This window comes from Triticum urartu, chromosome 7A, assembly GCF_056163025.1.
Source record: "Triticum urartu cultivar PI428250 chromosome 7A, HENAU_Tu73, whole genome shotgun sequence".
Taxonomy (NCBI): domain Eukaryota; kingdom Viridiplantae; phylum Streptophyta; class Magnoliopsida; order Poales; family Poaceae; genus Triticum; species Triticum urartu.
This window is the reverse complement of record NC_141879.1, coordinates 734,344,228-734,362,275: the sequence shown is the minus strand read 5'-3', so window position 1 is coordinate 734,362,275 and position 18,048 is coordinate 734,344,228. Positions and strand designations below refer to the sequence as shown.

The 18,048-nt window shown below is 42.4% G+C and overlaps 1 protein-coding gene across 1 annotated transcript; it reads left to right on the top strand.

Moving 5' to 3' along the window:
* The first annotated feature begins 4,814 nt into the window (after positions 1-4,814).
* LOC147962444 (uncharacterized) lies at positions 4,815-14,033 on the top strand. The gene is made up of 3 exons (XM_087537458.1): positions 4,815-5,232; positions 5,488-5,554; positions 13,791-14,033. The coding sequence occupies exons 1-3, from the start codon at positions 4,879-4,881 to the stop codon at positions 13,883-13,885; spliced, it is 516 nt and encodes a 171-aa protein (XP_087393584.1). The 5' UTR covers positions 4,815-4,878; the 3' UTR covers positions 13,886-14,033.
* Positions 14,034-18,048: the final 4,015 nt, after the last annotated feature.

Here is an 18,048-nt window from a genome sequence, read left to right as displayed (position 1 = left end):
TGCATTGAGAAATGCACATAGCTTCACAATGGCAATCGAACATTTTCCGGTAGAAGCCCCCTCAATGCAACCGGAAGCAGTTGCCTCATAATCACGTGGCAGTCATGAGACTTTAGGTTCTGGAATTTTTTTCTCTGCCATGTTTATTATTCCCTTTATATTCGACAAGAAGCCAGATGGTACCTTAATACTGAGCAGGCATTCAAAGAAGATTTCCTTCTCTTCTTTGGTAAGAGCATAGCTTGCATGACCCTGATGTATGCCGTCTTTTCCGTGCATACGTTGCTGGTCCTCTCGTGCCTCGGGTGTATCTTTTGTCTTCCCATACACGCCCAAGAAGCCAAGCAGGGTCACACAAAGATTCTTCGTCACGTGCATCACATCGATTGCGGAGCGGACCTCTAGGTCTTTCCAATAGGGCAGGTCCCAAAATATAGATTTCTTCTTCCACATGGGTGCGCGTCCGTCAGCGTCATTCGGAACAGGTTGTCCACCAGGACCCTTTCCAAAGACCACCTTCAAATCCTTGACCATATCATGTACATCAGCACCAGTACGGTGGCGAGGCTTCGTCCGGTGATCCGCCTCACCTTTGAAACGCTTGCCTTTCTTTCTTACGGGATGCCTGCTCGGAAGAAATCGACGATGTCCCAGGTACACATTCTTCTTACAATTAGCCAAATATATACTGTCGGTATCGTCCAAAAAGTGCGTGCATGCACGGTATCCCTTGTTTGTCTGTCCTGAAAGGTTACTGAGAGCACGCCAATCATTGATGGTCACGAACAGCAACGCCTTTAGGTCAAATTCTTCCCCCATGTGCTCATCCCACGCACGTACACCTGGTCCATTCCACAGTTGTAAGAGTTCTTCAACTAATGGCCTTAGGTACACATCAATGTCGTTGCCGGGTTGCTTAGGGCCTTGGATGAGCACTGGCATCATAATGAACTTCCGCTTCATGCACAACCAAGGAGGAAGGTTATACAAACATAGAGTCACAGGCCAGGTGCTATGGTTGCTGCTCTGCTCCCCAAAAGGATTAATGCCATCTGCGCTTAGACCAAACCATACGCTCCTTGCGTCATCTGCAAACTCCTTCCCGTACTTTCTTTTGATTTTTCTCCACTGCGACCCGTCAGCGGGTACTCTCAACTTTCCGCCTTTCTTACGGTCTTCTCTGTGCCATCGCATCGCCTTGGCATGCTCTTTGTTTTGGAACAAACGTTTCAACCGTGGTATTATAGGAGCATACCACATCACCTTGGCAGGAATCTTCTTCCTGGGGCGCTCGCCCTCGACATCACCAGGGTCATCGCGGCTGATCTTATAGCGCAATGCACCACATACCGAGCAAGCGTTCAAATCCTCATACTCACCGCGGTAGAGGATGCAATCATTAGGGCATGCATGTATCTTCTGCACCTCTAACCCTAGAGGGAAGACAACCTTCTTTGCTTCGTACGTACTCTCGGGCAATTCGTTGTCCTTTGGAAGCATATCCTTTATCATTACCAGCAACTTTCCAAATCCCTTGTCAGATACACCATTCTCTGCCTTCCATTGCAGCAATTCCAGTATGGTGCCCAGCTTTTTCTTGTCACCTACGCAATTCGGGTACAACAAATTTTTGTGATCCTCTAACATGCGCTGCAACTTCTTCTTCTCCAAATCACTTGCGCAGTTTCTCTTTGCATCGGCAATGGCCCGACCTAGATCATCAACGGGCTCATCTGATGCCTCTTCTTCAGCTTCTTCCCGCATTGCCGGCTCAGCTTCTTCCCGCATTGTTGTATCATCATATTCAGGGAACCCATGGCCAGGATAGCTGTCGTCGTCCTCTTCTTCTTCATTGTCTTCCATCATAACCCCTCTTTCTCCGTGCTTGGTCCAAACATTATAGTGGGGCATGAAACCGGACTTAAACAGGTGGATGTGAATGGTTCTTGACGTAGAGTAATTGTGACCATTCTTACAGCGAGCACATGGACAAGGCATAAAACCATCCGCCCGCTTGTTTGCCTCAGCCGCAAGCAGAAAAGTATGCACGCCCTCAATGAACTGGGGAGAGCATCGGTCATCATACATCCATTGCCGGCTCATCTTCATTACACAACGCGGAATAGACCAAATTAATACAAGTTCATACATAAAGTTCATACAACACTTAAATGCAACAAACAAATAACTCTCTAGCTAAAGCATATAAATGCAACAACAAATACGATCAAGATCGCAACTAAGGTAACAATGGATCCAACAGCATAATGATACCAAGCCTCACTATCGATGGCATATTTTCTAATCTTTCTAATCTTCAAGCGCATTTTCTCCATCTTGATCTTGTGATCATCGACGACATCGGCAACATGCAACTCCAATTCCATCTTCTCCCCCTCAATTCTTTTCAATTTTTCTTTCAAGTACTCGTTTTCTCTTTCAACTAAATTTAACCTCTCGGCAACAGGGTCGGTTGGAATTTCCGGTTCACATACCTCCTAGAAAAAATTTCTATGTCAACTTGATGGGCATAATTTGTCATAAACACGAAATGCAACTAGTTTTAAAAGAGAATATATATACCACATCCGAATCATAACAAGGACGAGGGCCGACGGGGACGGATATCAAAACCATGGCACTATATGTATAACAAACAACGTACGGGTAAGATAATTATACGAGTAACTATATATTCAAATCACACAAACATCAATTTTTATATAAAATTTCATGAACAAGAGGCTCACCACAAGGTGGTTCCGGCGACGGGACGGTGCGGGCGATCGACGGGGGTTACGACGGAGATTTAGAAGGCACTAAGTAAACCACACCTACATATGCAAACTAAGTGTTATTTTTGACCTCAAATTGCATATAAATCAAATACTAGCACATATATATATATCCTCCCAAATTACTAAACTCACACATTAATCACTATATAAAGCATTGCAAGAGCTAATCTAGCAATGAGAGATGAAAGGACAAAGTTGCTAACCTTTGTGATCATTTGAATGGATGGGGGCCTTCAAATCTTGACAAATTTTGGGCAAAATGTGTGATGAGCTCGAGAGGAAGAGGGGAAGAACAGAGAGGAGAGGGGAAAGGGGAAGAACAGAGCGAGCTCAGGTGGACGAAGGGTTTATGTAGGACGACCTTTAGTACCGGTTTGTGCCAAGAACCGGTACTAAAGGGGCTGGAGGGGCCCCAGTCTGACAACATCCTGCCACCACTCTCATTAGTACCGGTTCGTGGCACGAACCGGTGCTAAAGGTTCGCCACGAACTGGTACTTATGAAAGCGGCCCGGCTAGCCGTTGGAACCGGCACTAATGTATACATTAGTGCCGGCTCAAATACAAACCGGCACTAATGTGCTTCACGTTTGACCCTTTTTCTACTAGTGGTACATTACTGATCCATGTACTCAGATGACACGTGTACAGAATTGCTAGGAAGGCTGCCGACTGATTAAGAAGATCATATCAAGATAGAATGTACAGTGTTTAATCTAGTCTAAAGTGGTAGTAGGATGATTATTTTGGTACATAGATTATTTTTTTTTTACTAATACAGGGCTATAATAGAACATTATTTTTGTGTGATTCTTTTTGTTCCCTGGCAGTGGATATAGATGTATCTTTGATAGTGCATTTGTATATAAAGGTAGCAATTAAATGCATGGAATTAATCCGTGCTGCAGGGCATGCGGTCCCAACCTCGCCTTGTTTCAATATTTTGTACAGTATTACTCGTGTACTTACTTGGTATGTATAACAACAACAAAAATAGCACGCTATTTCGACTTTATAGCGTCGCTATAGCATATCTGAAAAGGTCACATTATGTTTTAACTAATTTGCTCGCTACAGTGGTATTTTCGCTATAACATGTTATTTTTTACGGTAACGGAAATCGTTGTAGTGTTTTGGCGAGTACCATAGAGTAGCCCATCAGGCATCACTGCATCGCATCGGTCCAACTCACTCTCACTCTCTCTAAGACACAAAAGCAACACATACAGCCTAAGCTAGCCAACTTCTCATCAATTTCCACCAGGTCGTGACTGGGCCCCCCCCCCCCCCCCCCCTCCCTCCAAGTAGCAGCGCCGGCCACGGTTCCATCTCCAACAAGACATGGTCGATGTCAACCGCGTCGACGAAGCTTGCAAGTCAGCCACCGATGCTTCTCTGTTTAATTAGAAGTGTTCCTTTTCCTTACAAATGAAGAGTATACATGCCTTCAGCCTAGCTCTTGTGTGCTTCTTTGTGTAATCTGGAGTGTCCCATTCCTTACAAATTATGGAAGCCTCGAGTTTTTGGATATATTTGACATTTTTATGCAGAATGCTATCTTCGAATATAGCACACTATTACTTGTATAGCATTTCGATAATGGCAGCGCTAAATCTTAAATGACGCTATTTTTCCATTGACGTATAACCATTTGCTCTGACGGTTGCCGGCAGACTACGAACACTATATCAACATCGTATGTATAGTGTTAAATCTAGTCTAAAGTAGGAGTAAAGATGATTATTTTGGTAAGTATACATTTTTTTTCTATTTCTTTCCTTAGCTACTGTACGATAGAAGGATATATTTTCTGCCATTTTTTCCCTGGCGCGCAGTTAATATATAGGTCTATGTTTGTAATGCATTTATAGGCCAGGCTAGTAATTAAATGTAGCAAATTAATACGTACTCTGGCGCGCGCGGCCCGACCTTGCCGCGTTTCTGGAAAATATACGGTATTAATGCCGAGCAATAAATGCCGCGCGAGCCTCGTTTCCTTCCATTCTCCGTCATTTGCTTCTCCTCCGGCTGCCTCCTCGCACTTGTCTTCTCCCACGCGTCACCGAAGAACCATCGACCTAATGGCCGACGCCGGCGTTGTCAACGCCGTGCCCTCTGCGAACGACGCCCAGGAGCACCCCGTCGCCGCGCCGGCCCCCGCCCCCGTTGCTGACGATGGGAAAGGGAAGGCACCCGCCGCCAACGACGACGAAGGAAAAGGCAAGTTGCAGCCCTGGGAGGGGCGCCCGTGCGTGGTGCTTGCCCTCCGGGCGGCGACGGCGCCGGTGGAACCCAAGCCCAAGAGACGCCGCCAGGCCAACCGCGCCCCTGCACCGGCCGCCAACAGAGAGCGGTTGGAGTCCCGAGAGGCCCACGTCGCGGCGCATGCGCTCCCGAAGACGCCGGTGGCCCCGCCTGTCTACGAGAACCACCCGGTGAGTCGCCTCCTCTCCCTTGCAGAATCCTGCACCGTGCGTGGTCCTCCTACCTGGCGATACTACGTACTCCAGCTCTCCGTCCGCTAGCTAGCCGGCGACCTGATTTGGAAGTAATTAACCATCCATTAATGATTCAGCACTAATGATCCCGCTGGTTATGTTGATTACTACAGTTGTCCTTAATGAATTTCCTGATGTGTATGTATTCTTCGCTTGTCTAATCGCTTGCAATTTGATCTTGATGCTAAGCAGCCGGGGAACATTCCGCGGAGGCACGCCGGGTATAGACATACATCGGGGTGCGATGCATGCGCGTTAGGTATGTACTTCATACTGTTACTTGATTTATTTGTTTGTTCGCCAAGCGCACACGAGTATCCTCGTGACCGGGGTGTGCCTCCAATTGGCACATACTATTAGTAGATTGTTTGCTTACCAATATAGTAGTACTAGCTAGTGTGTGTCTTCTTTTTTTTCGAGAAAAAACTTCCGGACTATTCATTAACTGTCTATATGCATCCCTCGCCCTTTGGTTCAAGTAAACAGGCCGTTTTTGTCATTCGTTAGATGTCTTCTTCGGAGGAATGTGATCCGAGGGACAAGGTGCCATGAAATGTTAATTAAACTACTCCACGTGGAGAAAAGAGAGGCTGTACCAAGCGTGGAGGTGGAGACGTGAGACAACGACGACGTGGAGGATCCGGCCCCGCTTCGTTGCTCTGCTGCTCCGACCAGATCTGCCGCTCCGCTGCTCCAGATCCGCTCGGGCGCCGCTCCACATCCACGCCCCAGTAGCCTAGATCCAGTTTTGGCGCCTCTACACATCCACACCTCCGTCGCAGAGAAGCTCATCGCCGGCGCAGAGAAGCTCATCGCCGGCGCAAAAGGAAAAATTTTTTACCTACAAGGTGTGAGTGAAGGCGGGGTGGTGGGAAGAAAGGGATGGACGAGGCCGGCGACGGGGAGAGGAAGAGGCCGGCGATGAGGAGACGGAAAAGACGGCCACGAGGAAAGGGAGTGACTGGCCACTGAGAGGAGAGGGAGAGGCGACGGGGGAAGGGGATTCTGGAGGAAGAGCGAGGGAGCGAGTAGATCAGGTGGGATGGTAAAATTGTAAAGTGAGAAAAATCTTGTAACGTGGTAGAATTTGAACTAGGTTTGCCCAGCGACAAGTATTTATGTGCAGAGTAAGTAGCAGTCAAGCCCTGAAAGTACTATGCATAAGACATTTTGTCATCCGATTATTGTAAAATACTTAATCCAACGTATGAGCTGCAATTTCCAATAAGCATGGATGGCCCTATAACTATTTAATTTCTAGCTAGCGTGATACCAAAATCGTAAGAAAGTAGTCGCGTGCATAGCATGGTTCAACGAGCTGTCTCGTTTGAAAGTTAGAACTACCCGTACGTTTTTCCCCATTAATTAAATTTTTGTATAAGGATACCAATCAATTAAAAAGATAGAATTACGTACTTTGGGATGTAGACGCCTTATTATAACGATTTGAAGTCTGATGCTTACCGTGTGAACAGTCTGATCTGCCTCGTCATCCCTTCGCGCTGCTTGCGATTAAGGTGGGCAAATACCTAGTGTATCGCTCGCGATGGGGGAGAGAGAGAGAGAGAGAGAGAGAGAGAGAGAGAGAGAGAGAGAGAGAGAGAGAGAGAGACGTGCTTGGGTTATGTTCAGCCCAAAGCCCCTGATAGTCATTATCCCTTTACTCAACAAGATCACACCGCCGCAACTTTCAAGCAGCGACCACGCGGCCAGGCCCACACTGCCGGTGATACGATCATAATTCGTAAATATCCCGCCAGTAGCTAAATAGGCAATGCTCTAAATCACATAGGTCTTCGATTTTTCTTACTCGTATGCTGTTCAGAATCGTAGATTGATGCCTGCTTGACAGCAGTCAGCAGCATGAGAGAGCATGGGGTCACGCGCTCAGGGTCGTGCCATCCATGTCAACTGGAGGGGAGGAGGGGAACAAACGTTGGGAAAGAGAAGACGTGGGGAGAAAAAAAACGTGCAGTTGATGAAGTGTGTGAATGCATAATGGCGACCTGAACAGCAAATCACGTAACGATCCAACGCTCGGCATGCGAGGGATTGGTCAATCAGGATCATCTCCCAATTACTTTGTTCCGTTATAGGCAGGCCATTACCTTTCTTATGGAAAAAAATATCAAAATGTTCTTTGCATCTTTGTTATGATTGAGTAACCTTTTGAACTTGCCCAAATCTCACTGCTCAGCTAACACGCTCCCCAACTAGCATGGTCCCAACTCACTGCTCGAGAAGAGTGATTTTTCTAATATTGTACTTTCCACTATGGGAAGCAATCCTTCTAGCAATTTTGAATAGATGCACTACTAACTTTCGGAAAATAACAACTAGGTTTCAAGTTTCTGGAATTTGAACTTCCACCTTTCATAAACGTTCAGCTTTCCAAATTTTAAACTACCAAAATTTTGAGAAATTTAAACTTTTGAGTCATTTAAACTTCCAAAATTGCTAATTTAACTTCCGAGTTTGAAATTTAAAAAATTTAAACTTTGTGTAATGTTGAACTTACAAAATTATGGATAGCCTACAGAAGAAAAATGTTGAAAAATAAAAACACGCACATTGGTGGGGCCAAATAGCAAAAAGTCAAGAGATGGGAATTAGGTTCCCGTCCCTCTCCCCTACTCATCCTGCACATGCAGATGCACTGTCCAGCGAATGGAATACGCAGTCCTCCCACTCCTTGACAAAACTTGCCCACTCCCTATGTCGGAACGCTTCGTGCTCATGCCGACCACGACCACGAGCGGATTCTGGAGGATGTGATTTCATTTGTATCATAGGAGGCTGCCATTGCCATCTTCTTCTATATGTTTGGTTACTATTGTGACATGCTACATTATTTTGCATTGAGCCATGCTACTTTGTTTCGATGTTTGGAACCCTTTTAAGGCATGTTTTAGTTATCTTGCTAGTGTGCCCGTTATTACATACTAAATATTTTTCATGACATAATAGGTGTGAATCTAGATATGTTGTGTCGATAATATTTTGGTAGTTATGTGTTAACATGTGTCCTAACATTCTTCGTTATGTCCACATGACAATCAGTTCATTTGCCTTCCAGGCACGTCACGTCTGGTATGATGTGCTACCTCGAATAGGCCCATTCTGCATGGTGCTTCGCACTCTATAGGGCCCATCTCTCATGCCGCATACTCTGCTCTTCTCTATCCCTCCCTCTGCCCCTCCTCCTCTCCCATTCATGAAAAACATTATCTTGCAGTAGCACTGGCACTACTCTAGAAAGCCATCCTATAAGGACGGGCCCAACAATGCCCATTAGTGAGTGGTTCGTCGCCCATTCACTAATTTCTAGTTAGTGGAGAGTAACAAACCAGTTTTGTTCATACGACCTGTCAGCAATGTGTCCTTGTATGTGTCATCGCCATCCTCCTATGTCATTTATTAGTGTTTGATATGGATCCATGGCCTCAATATCATGGTCGTCTAGCCTCTACTCCTGGATTATAATCTTCATGTGATTCATGGTGTGTTGTTCAGAGAAGGTATGGAATAGGGATCTTGACAAAGAAAAAGAAAACTAGGGAAGCACTAAAAGAATACTAGAATCAGGATATCTCGATGGAGAAGGATAGCCACCAGAAGCAACACCCTCGACCTGTAATCACTGACATGTGCGACTAGGTGTTGAATGCAAAAGTTGTCGTCGTCATCTAGGAGGCAAAGCAAGGTGGAATAGCAAGCTTCACCTCCTCGGCTAGCTCATGGAGCTGTTGGAGATGATGACCCGCTGGTTTCCACGGATTTGAGAACATTGAGGAGCTGGAGGGGTGGCTCAAGGTGGATTCTTCGGAGGTGTTATCTGTGGAGAAGAGAGAGAGAGAGAGAGAGAGAGAGAGAGAGAGAGAGAGAAGGGTATGATGTGGCGGGCAATCAACCCAGGGAGTGCACATGTATGCCTATGGAAATAGATCGAGTTAGACAAGTGTACTGGTGGCTAGATAAGGAATTAGTTTTACTACGAAGGTATTTTTTTTCTTATCAGTCGGGGCTAGGCTTTTCTTGGGTCAGTGATCTCATGAAGGAGCAATGATGTAGGCACTCACAGGATACATGTTTGGTCCATCACCGGTGTCCTCCGTCATCTATAACAATGCATCTGTGATGGGCCACATATTTGGCCCATCACTAGTACATATTTTCATTTAGTATGGATTGTCCATTCTAGTCACCATTGATGGCAATCCCATTGCCCATTATTGTCAAGTGCACTATTGATGGAGTTCTCCGTTTGGTTAGTGGTGACCGATGATGAGATGGGTATAGTATAGTGTAGTGCACTGTAGTTTCTTTGATATCATGAACAAGTTTTCCTATGCCTAGGGACATATCGATCATCCCTGGCCCATATTCCTCTCGAATCTTGTTTTTATGAATAATTAAATCTAGAACTATGCCTTTATTTCATCAGTTCCATGCACTAAATACCTTAAATGTTATCACTAATGTGACTACAACTACTTTATCGTGAAGACAATATGTTGGATATTGATTTGTATTCCTTACAAACATAAGTCTTATCATCGACATTATATGCGACCAAAGCTCTTACAATTGTGTCTTAGTCTGATTGACTACCTATCTCTCAACATGAGAGAGAGAGAGTTGGTATATTTCCTCATGTTCACTTTGGCCACTCAAAATGGAATTTCTAATCATTTTCCATAATTATTTTCATATGTGGGTTGTTTGAACTAGAGTTTCCATCTGGCCAACTTTGTGCAACATCAATGTCAGAGCTACTTCTTAGGGTACACGAGAAGACAACAGGTCAAGAATCATGTTGGCCCATGAGACAATATATCATTTATGTTGCTGGCCATGGGTGATGGCACCGTGGGTCATATGAGAGAAGGTGGGAGGGCATGTTTGGATTCCAAATGAGTTGAAGAGTTAGAATTGGATGACCGGCGAAAAGGGCCAAAATAACATGACTAAGTGGTGGAGGGACACAAGGTATGGAGGTCACCAACTGGATGAATGTGAATGGTGGCTATGTAACCGATCACGGGAGTTTGATCTTTCATGTAATTCAAACCCACATCCTAAATGGGCATTGGGCTTCATGCGGCTACTAATTCATGGTCAAGCTAAGTGATCTATGTTGCAAAGGTCGGAGGACATGGAGCGAATAGTTTTCAATATGGCTCCACCACATTTAAATTAAGAGTTACAATATGCACGACAGAGAAGGTGATTTCTAAGTATCCTATCTAGTAAATCTCATAGAGATTGGAGACACCAAAAGGATAATTATTTGAGCATCAAATGGAGGACTTTAACATACATCAACTATCCTTCATATAATTCAAACCCACATCCTACATGGTAATTGGGATTCATTGCGGCTACTACTTCATGGTCAAGCTAACTGGTCTTTGTTGCAATGGCCGGAGGAAGATGACATGGAGTGAAAAGTTGTCAATGCATTTGTATCAGATTCAATTGTCAAGAAACATATGTCCTGACATGGGTCTCTTAATTGATTATGTCGTAGTTCACATTGATTATATATGCCACTATGTAATCTTCCTTTCACACTTTGTGTCCACCTTTTAGCGTGAAGACATTTGTTACTTCTCTAAACTAATATCGTTGTGTCCATTTGTTTGACCAAGATAATGGCAAGGGAACTAATATCCTTCTCTATATTTAGATGAACATAAGTGAATCCAAGATATCATTAACCTTCAATATTACCCGTAATTTTCGAACTAGGGGTCAAGTTGCATCCACCCCCGTGCATCATCTATGGTCACATATGGTGTATTGCCTACTCTAAAAAAAATGAGTATTTCATAATGACATGTGCCAGTGGGGACGGACGGTATGGCTTGTTATCTCCAGCAGAGACCACATGCCCTAATAATCGACATTATGAAATTACCTACCTTCTATCTAAGGTCTAACCCAAGTCGGTGAAGATGCGACATTGAAATTCCACAGTTCCAAGTAGTCAGTTTTAGATAATTGAATGTACCCTATGTTGTAAACTTGATAATGACATGTACAAAAAAAGAGGAGGGATTTGGCATTTCAGGTCAAGGAGACACGATAATCCCAGACAATCAGACATTGCAAACTTAACTGCCTCCATAGCTCCAAACCCAAATTGAAAGACGTGCCATTACAATTCCTCCTCAATGTTATCTCTAGGTCCTTAATGTTTGGTACTAAAATGTGCCCCATATGTCGAATTTGATAATCACATGTACTAACGGGGAGAAGCGAGGTGGCACTTTGTGTCAAGGATAGACGATGTGCCCACATAACTATATTTGTACTAAGTGCCTCCATCGAGTTGAACACAAGTCGGCATAGATGTGCCAATTCAATTCCACCACTAGGATATCTCCATGTCATCAATATTACAAAACCAAATGTGCGCCCATATATTAACTTGCTATATTTAATGCATTTCGCTAAGGTTTTGTATACCCATTACTGTAAGGGCAACTCCCACATCAGCCTCCCTTATGGGAAGGATAACCATTTTGAATTTAGTGTCGAGTTTACCTTGCCAATTTTGACAACCAGAATCTGTGATGGATTCAAGCAACCAATTATAGTTGGTATGTTATTTATGTCCATGTATATCTTGCCAAGTTGAATCTGAATTGGCTTCTTTGAGACACTCGTGCCGATATTATGAGTTTATAAGAAAGCTAATTATGTGCATTGGAATAAGCCGAACTCATGGCCTAAGAGATACTTGTAAAACCAGTTGAGTTGGACCATTCAATGGGTATGTCATCTCTTGAATTCATGATGTTGACCGGTAGTTCCCTAAAAGCATTAACTTGTGAATAAGCTTGTACAATGTATTCCAACAAACCCCTCATGTCTAGGCTCTTCTGAAGCCTAGATGAGCCTAGTCGTGGGATTCATGTAGGATATTTATTAATAGTGCATTGAGTAGGTCCTGAAGTTGAGCCCTCTTTTCCTTGTACCGTATCAATTTCCCACCACACTTCGTACCTTTGTCCGGTTTATTTTTTTCCACTTATATTCTGGGTGACAGTTTGACAAAAGATTTAACCAACAAATTATAATTTATACGTAACAAAAATAATATCATTGGTAACTTCTTTCAAATATGAATCTATCAATAAAATTTTTATGACATATAAGTAGATTTAAAGCGGGTGTCGAATTGTGGCCAGTATATTTAACGAGTCACCTCACGTCCATCTTTTAGGGGCGTATAATGCCCTGGGTCGACAACAAACTTTATCATATATACTTAAATTCTAATGGAAATTTATAATTGAGAAGCAATTTTGTATGTCAAAGATATTTCGCCAATGAAAATAAGGTCTCAAATGCTACTAGTTGGCCCTGATAAAATAAAATGGGCTAGGTAGGAATCTTGAACCAAAGCACACACAACCAATCGCTCAAGTTGTCTTTTTCCTCCCATGTTGGTTCCTCTGCTGTTTGACATTCGCAGTTACAAGGACAACATGTTATCTTCACACACCAAGTAGAGTGAGGGATCGAATCCACTAAAGCACCACATACCACCTTTGATATTCCAATTTGAATGTCCATATGGTACAGTGAGTTATCTCAGGGAAGATTACCATGTATCTTATACGTTAATAAATTGGTTATCATGCCTACAAGGACAAAAGACTATTTCTTCAGAGAAAATTATTCTGACAATCTGTTGTCCTTTTGTGTAAAAACAATATTTGTCTTCGGTATGTTATAAGCAGTTTGAAATATATATGTATTGAAGAAGTGTTAGCAATCAGCTACTGATAGGTGCAACTTTTTCCTTTTTCTTAGGGGATTTTTATTATTGCCTTATCAATCATTTTATTCATGCCATAACTGGAAAATCTTGGGACAAGAATTGTTGACCTTGCTGGTTGCTGCCAGTCGATATGTTTTCACATTGGAGATCACATAGGCATAGTAATGTTTTCTTATAGGGCCGGAATATATTGTTCCAACTCTGCACTTGCACTTAGTTGTCCATCTAAATTTGGTGTCCTCCTTAGTTTATATATTTTTTGGATGCATTTATCTCAGAGCTAAGGTATACTCCATTAGCTAAGTTTAATCATAGACTGACATACTTACCATGTTATGCAAATTAGTAAGCTCTGTACTTACCAAAATGAAGTCACAGAAGCCGAGACTGTAAAATACACATCATGTGGTACGCCACAAACCCAAGGGTATCATTTTTTCCAACTTTTGAGCCATGCTACGACATGTTCATCTTAGAATTATCTAATACGTCTAGCGAGGTTATTTCAATAGCTTGGTAGTACGAGTGTTTGATTGCTAGGGGTAGGACTAGGTATCACTTTGTAGCGGCTGGGCGTACAGGTGTGGAAACTAGTCATGTTTTTCTTTTACGAAAAGTTTGTTCATATCTACAACATCTTTACTTTTTTTGATGTAAAGTGTTGTAGTATTTCATCTCATCTGACATTGAACTATACTTGTAGAGCAAGCGCACGGTGGAAGACACTACATTAAGGCAAGAGGAAGGCCCAGACCACGCCGCGCTCCTCGTTGCGAGCTTGAGTTTGGAAGGTGGTGATTGATCTAAAGGTTAAGGTGTTAGCCATGGATACTAAATAAGGAGTCTGCCGAACAATTAGTAATAATATGGATAAAACATTGCCATGATTGCAATAGCATTACAAAACATGATGTTGACATTTTGATGTCCATTGCTGTTCTCGTTATGTTTCTCGTGGTGGCTTGCTGATTCGCAGTTTCGCACTTGAAACTATTGTTTTGTTTTGGTAAATGCTGTGTGTCAATGCTCCTGCAGGTTTGCAATTGATTAAGTTCTGCACTGAATGTGTTATTGCTTGAAACTTGAGGGATGGAAGTTGCGAACTTGCAATGTAAATTTGCAATTCAGTGCAGAACTTAATCAACGCTTTCAAAGACCATTCGACGTAGGACGTCACTTATTCAGGACCAAGTCCGGAACTCATGTTAGGTACGTCTGAAGTTTCTTCTGATGTTGGGTGACCACTGCATATTCTTCTTCAAAAGTTGTATGTCCCCATATGCTACATCTACACTCATTCCCATCATATACTCAAACATCCGCGAATGTGAGAGGTTGGATGGGAGGACGGCAACGAAGGCAGCACAAACTCAATTCATGCAATTTAGGATGTACTTGATCAAGCATGCAGGATTGCTCATCACTATTTGTATGTGAAGCGTACGTCCCAAGACGTACGTTCGTATCTGCTACCGATGAGATGAAGAACATGTGATCCAATGCTGTGGTCAGTGTCGTTTGTCTCCTCCTGCACCTAAAAGAGCCTCGCCACCAACCTAGAGAGCATCTCAGTTCCCTTTGTGCTAGTCTGGCCACTCATATACATTTTTTACATATTACATGGTACATATTAGTTAGTTTTTAGGAGTTTGTGGAAATTTTTTATGCATTTAATGTTTTTAAAGTTGAAGTATCTAGAAATGCACTCAATGCTGTAAATATAGCAAACGGCCCTGACAAATCCCAAATTTTACATGTCATGTGTAATAGTGTGTGTTGAGTGTAGAAAAACATTACAAACCAACTAGCAAAGCAGCAATCGCTTCACATGCAAACCTAGCACGTTCCCTATTGAAACCTAGTTTGTTCCTCAGAAATGGTCCCGTTTGTAAGCATCTACGTGAGAAAAATTGTGAACCAATTCTCAAGTTTTCTACCACAACCTCTATGGGGCATACCGTGACACCAAGCCAAGTTTCGAGATTTTTGGAATTGGTTTGCATTTTTTAGAATTAAAAAGCCAATAACCACCATGTTGGTGGCCAAGTCTTGCGCCCTAGTGTTTAATACTCCTCTTACTTCCTTGTATAAGGCCTAAACATAGGCTAAAGAAAACAAAATGGATTTTTGAACCCATTTCTAGTAATCATTTTACGCACCTTCCGTTTAAATATAACAATCAAACCATGAAATGCCATAGTTTAACATGCCACATGTATCTGTGTATGTTGAGTACAGAAAAGGTTTCAAGGCCAAACCCCTCTCGAAACCTAGTTTCTTCCAAGGAGATTGTCCGGTTTCTATGCAGTCTATGTGAAAACTATTACGAAACATTCTCAATTTTTACCACAACCTTTAGGGGTCATATCATGAGATAAAGCCTAGTTTTGTGGTTTTTCATATTTGTTTAATTTTTTTAGAATTAAAATTACAATAACGGCCATGCTGGTGGCTGAATCATCTTACCCTGGTGTTTCATGCTCTTCTTTTTTCCTTGTATAATGCCTAAACATCACTGGAAAAAATAGCGCGCTATAGCGCCGCTAATAGCACGCTATAGCATGTAGAGAATTGCCTCACTAAATTAATTTGTGTGTAATGTCTTGCTAATAGCACATTGTAGTGCACTATGGCACGCTAATAGCATATTTTCGGGGGCTGCGCTATTTTCTGTAGCGCGCTATTTTTTTCATCGCTAAACATAGACTAAAGAACACATAGGATTTTTAAAGTAAATAATGGTCATAATTTGATGTTCCCATAGTTCAAACTTGAATTATATCTATCAAATGTCCAGAAATGGATTTTTTGCGAAAAGTTTAGATATACACTTAATGGCTCAAATTAGCAACGGACATTGGAAAAACGATGGACGTGTCACATGTAACTATGTATGTTGAGTGTAGAAAAATTCAAGGCCAACCGGCCAAGTAGTAGCCCTTCGCATGGAAACCATATTTGTTCCCTCTCGATGTCTAGTTTCTTCCTAAAAACGGACCAATATGTAAGAAGTCTACGTGAGAACTTCTATGAAACATTCTAATTTTTTTTACCACAATTCATATAATTTTAGAAGTAAAATGCAAAGAGAAGAAAGAGAGCAAAAAGAATAGAGAACTAACAAAAAGAAAGGGCATGCAAGAAAGCTAAGTAAAGAAAATAAAAAGAGGAGAAAAATATATAATGAATTTTGCGAGTGCTCTCTTTCAACTACTCGGAAAGGTGACCGCGTCGTCGACCTCCTGCAAACCCTTATGATGACGAACATTTGGCACATGGTTTGCGGAGTATTGTCCATGGGACACTCGGCAAAGGGCGTCTTTGTCGAGTGTCCTTATTTTCCTAAGTTTTTTATTGTTAGCACTCATCAAAGGGTGTCTTTGTCGCATTTCTTATATGTTGAGTGTTTTGTACATGTACTCTATTTAAGCGGACCCTTGCTGAGTGCCAACAGGAATGCACTCGGCAAAGACGCTGACACTTGGGAAACACTGGTTTTCTAGTAGTGAATGTAAAAGTAAATATTATGTGCATTACATAGCATAGATAGATCACCTTTGGACTCACTAGATCATGATAGGAAGGAGATAATATATTTCCACACAAGATCACTTTTCTCGCTTTCTAAGTGTGGCAAAGGAGACGATCATTTTCTTCTGCCAAACACATAACTTTGTCAAAAATGTATTGTTCCTTCTAATTTTTGTGTTACCATGGGATATAAATTAAACTTTCATTTTCTAATCTCCTGAGAAATCTTTTTGATCTGGTGAACAGTAGAAGAGTAAGGCAAACCACTTTGTCATAATTGATTGTTGCTTCAAATTATTCTGTTACCATGGGATGAGGGTGCTCATGCTCTTCTTTTGAGGTGAATGGTAATCCAGTTTCACCAATCCACGCACTTGTATACGCTGAAGTTGTGGAGATAATAACTTACGATGTTAGTATTTCTCACACAGATGCATGATTTATTTATGTTCTATTATTTTGACAAATTTAGTACTACCTCCGGTCCGCTTTAATTGTCATGAAGGAAACTGCTGTGATAGTACAAAGTCATGTACAGCTAGTGACAATTATTTCGGATCAGAGGAGTAGTCTTTTTTCTGAGTTATATTTGGTTGAGATAGGCTTACTAAAGAAAATTTGCACTAGTCAGAAGGCTATGATGCCCTTTAATCTTGTTCATTCCATACAGTTGTGATTCTGAAATTCATTCCATTGTATAACCATCCAACTAAAGAAATTGTAGTCTCATATTTTTCACATGTTGAGCAACCAAATTGTTGAATTGCTAAAGACAAATCTAGACTGCAGCATTAGGATTCCATGGCAGTATGTATTGGCACACATATGTTAACTCTTGAGTATCTGGGTAAACTCGACTTATACACATATATACTTACCCCTTTTTGTCTTGTTTCGGTAAATATGCATTCAAGCGTCATCAGCAGTGGCTGCAACATGCCAAAACCCGCAGTGCTAGGCACAAAATTATGAAAACTAAAGTGACTCCTCTCATCCTAAAAAGGTAAAATAAAACTAAAAAAATCTCGGAGCGTCCTTTCCGCTCCGATGTGAATGGTGTCTCTGGGAGGAGTTCCACGCACACCAAGGGTCTCAGGCAAGGAGACCTGATTTTGCGGTTGTTGTTTGTTATAGCTTTGGATGTCCTGATGGGGATTATCAACAAAGTGGCTACGGAAGGAGTCATCAGCTCGTTCCCAGGAATCGCGGCCATGCAACGGCTATTGATATATGCGGATGACGTTGCTCTCTTCATCAGGCCCTCGGCGAGAGATTTGCAGTTTGTCAGGAGGGCACTACATATCTTTGGACAGGTATCAGGGTGAACTACGCTAAATCTTCAGCCATTATGATCAGACGGGGCGGGTTGGATCAGCAGTGTGTGGCTGAGATCATTCACTGTCCGGAGGGAGAGTTCCCTTGCAAATATT

What these genes read in the sequence shown, in the direction of transcription:
- LOC147962444 (XM_087537458.1), top strand. Translation starts at nt 4,879, where the DNA reads ATGGCCGACGCCGGCGTTGTCAACGCCGTGCCCTCTGCGAACGACGCC. An exon ending in CTGTCTACGAGAACCACCCG is followed by an intron (nt 5,233 to 5,487) that starts GTGAGTCGCCTC and finishes GATGCTAAGCAG; the next exon opens with CCGGGGAACATTCCGCGGAG. An exon ending in GTGCGATGCATGCGCGTTAG is followed by an intron (nt 5,555 to 13,790) that starts GTATGTACTTCA and finishes CTATACTTGTAG; the next exon opens with AGCAAGCGCACGGTGGAAGA.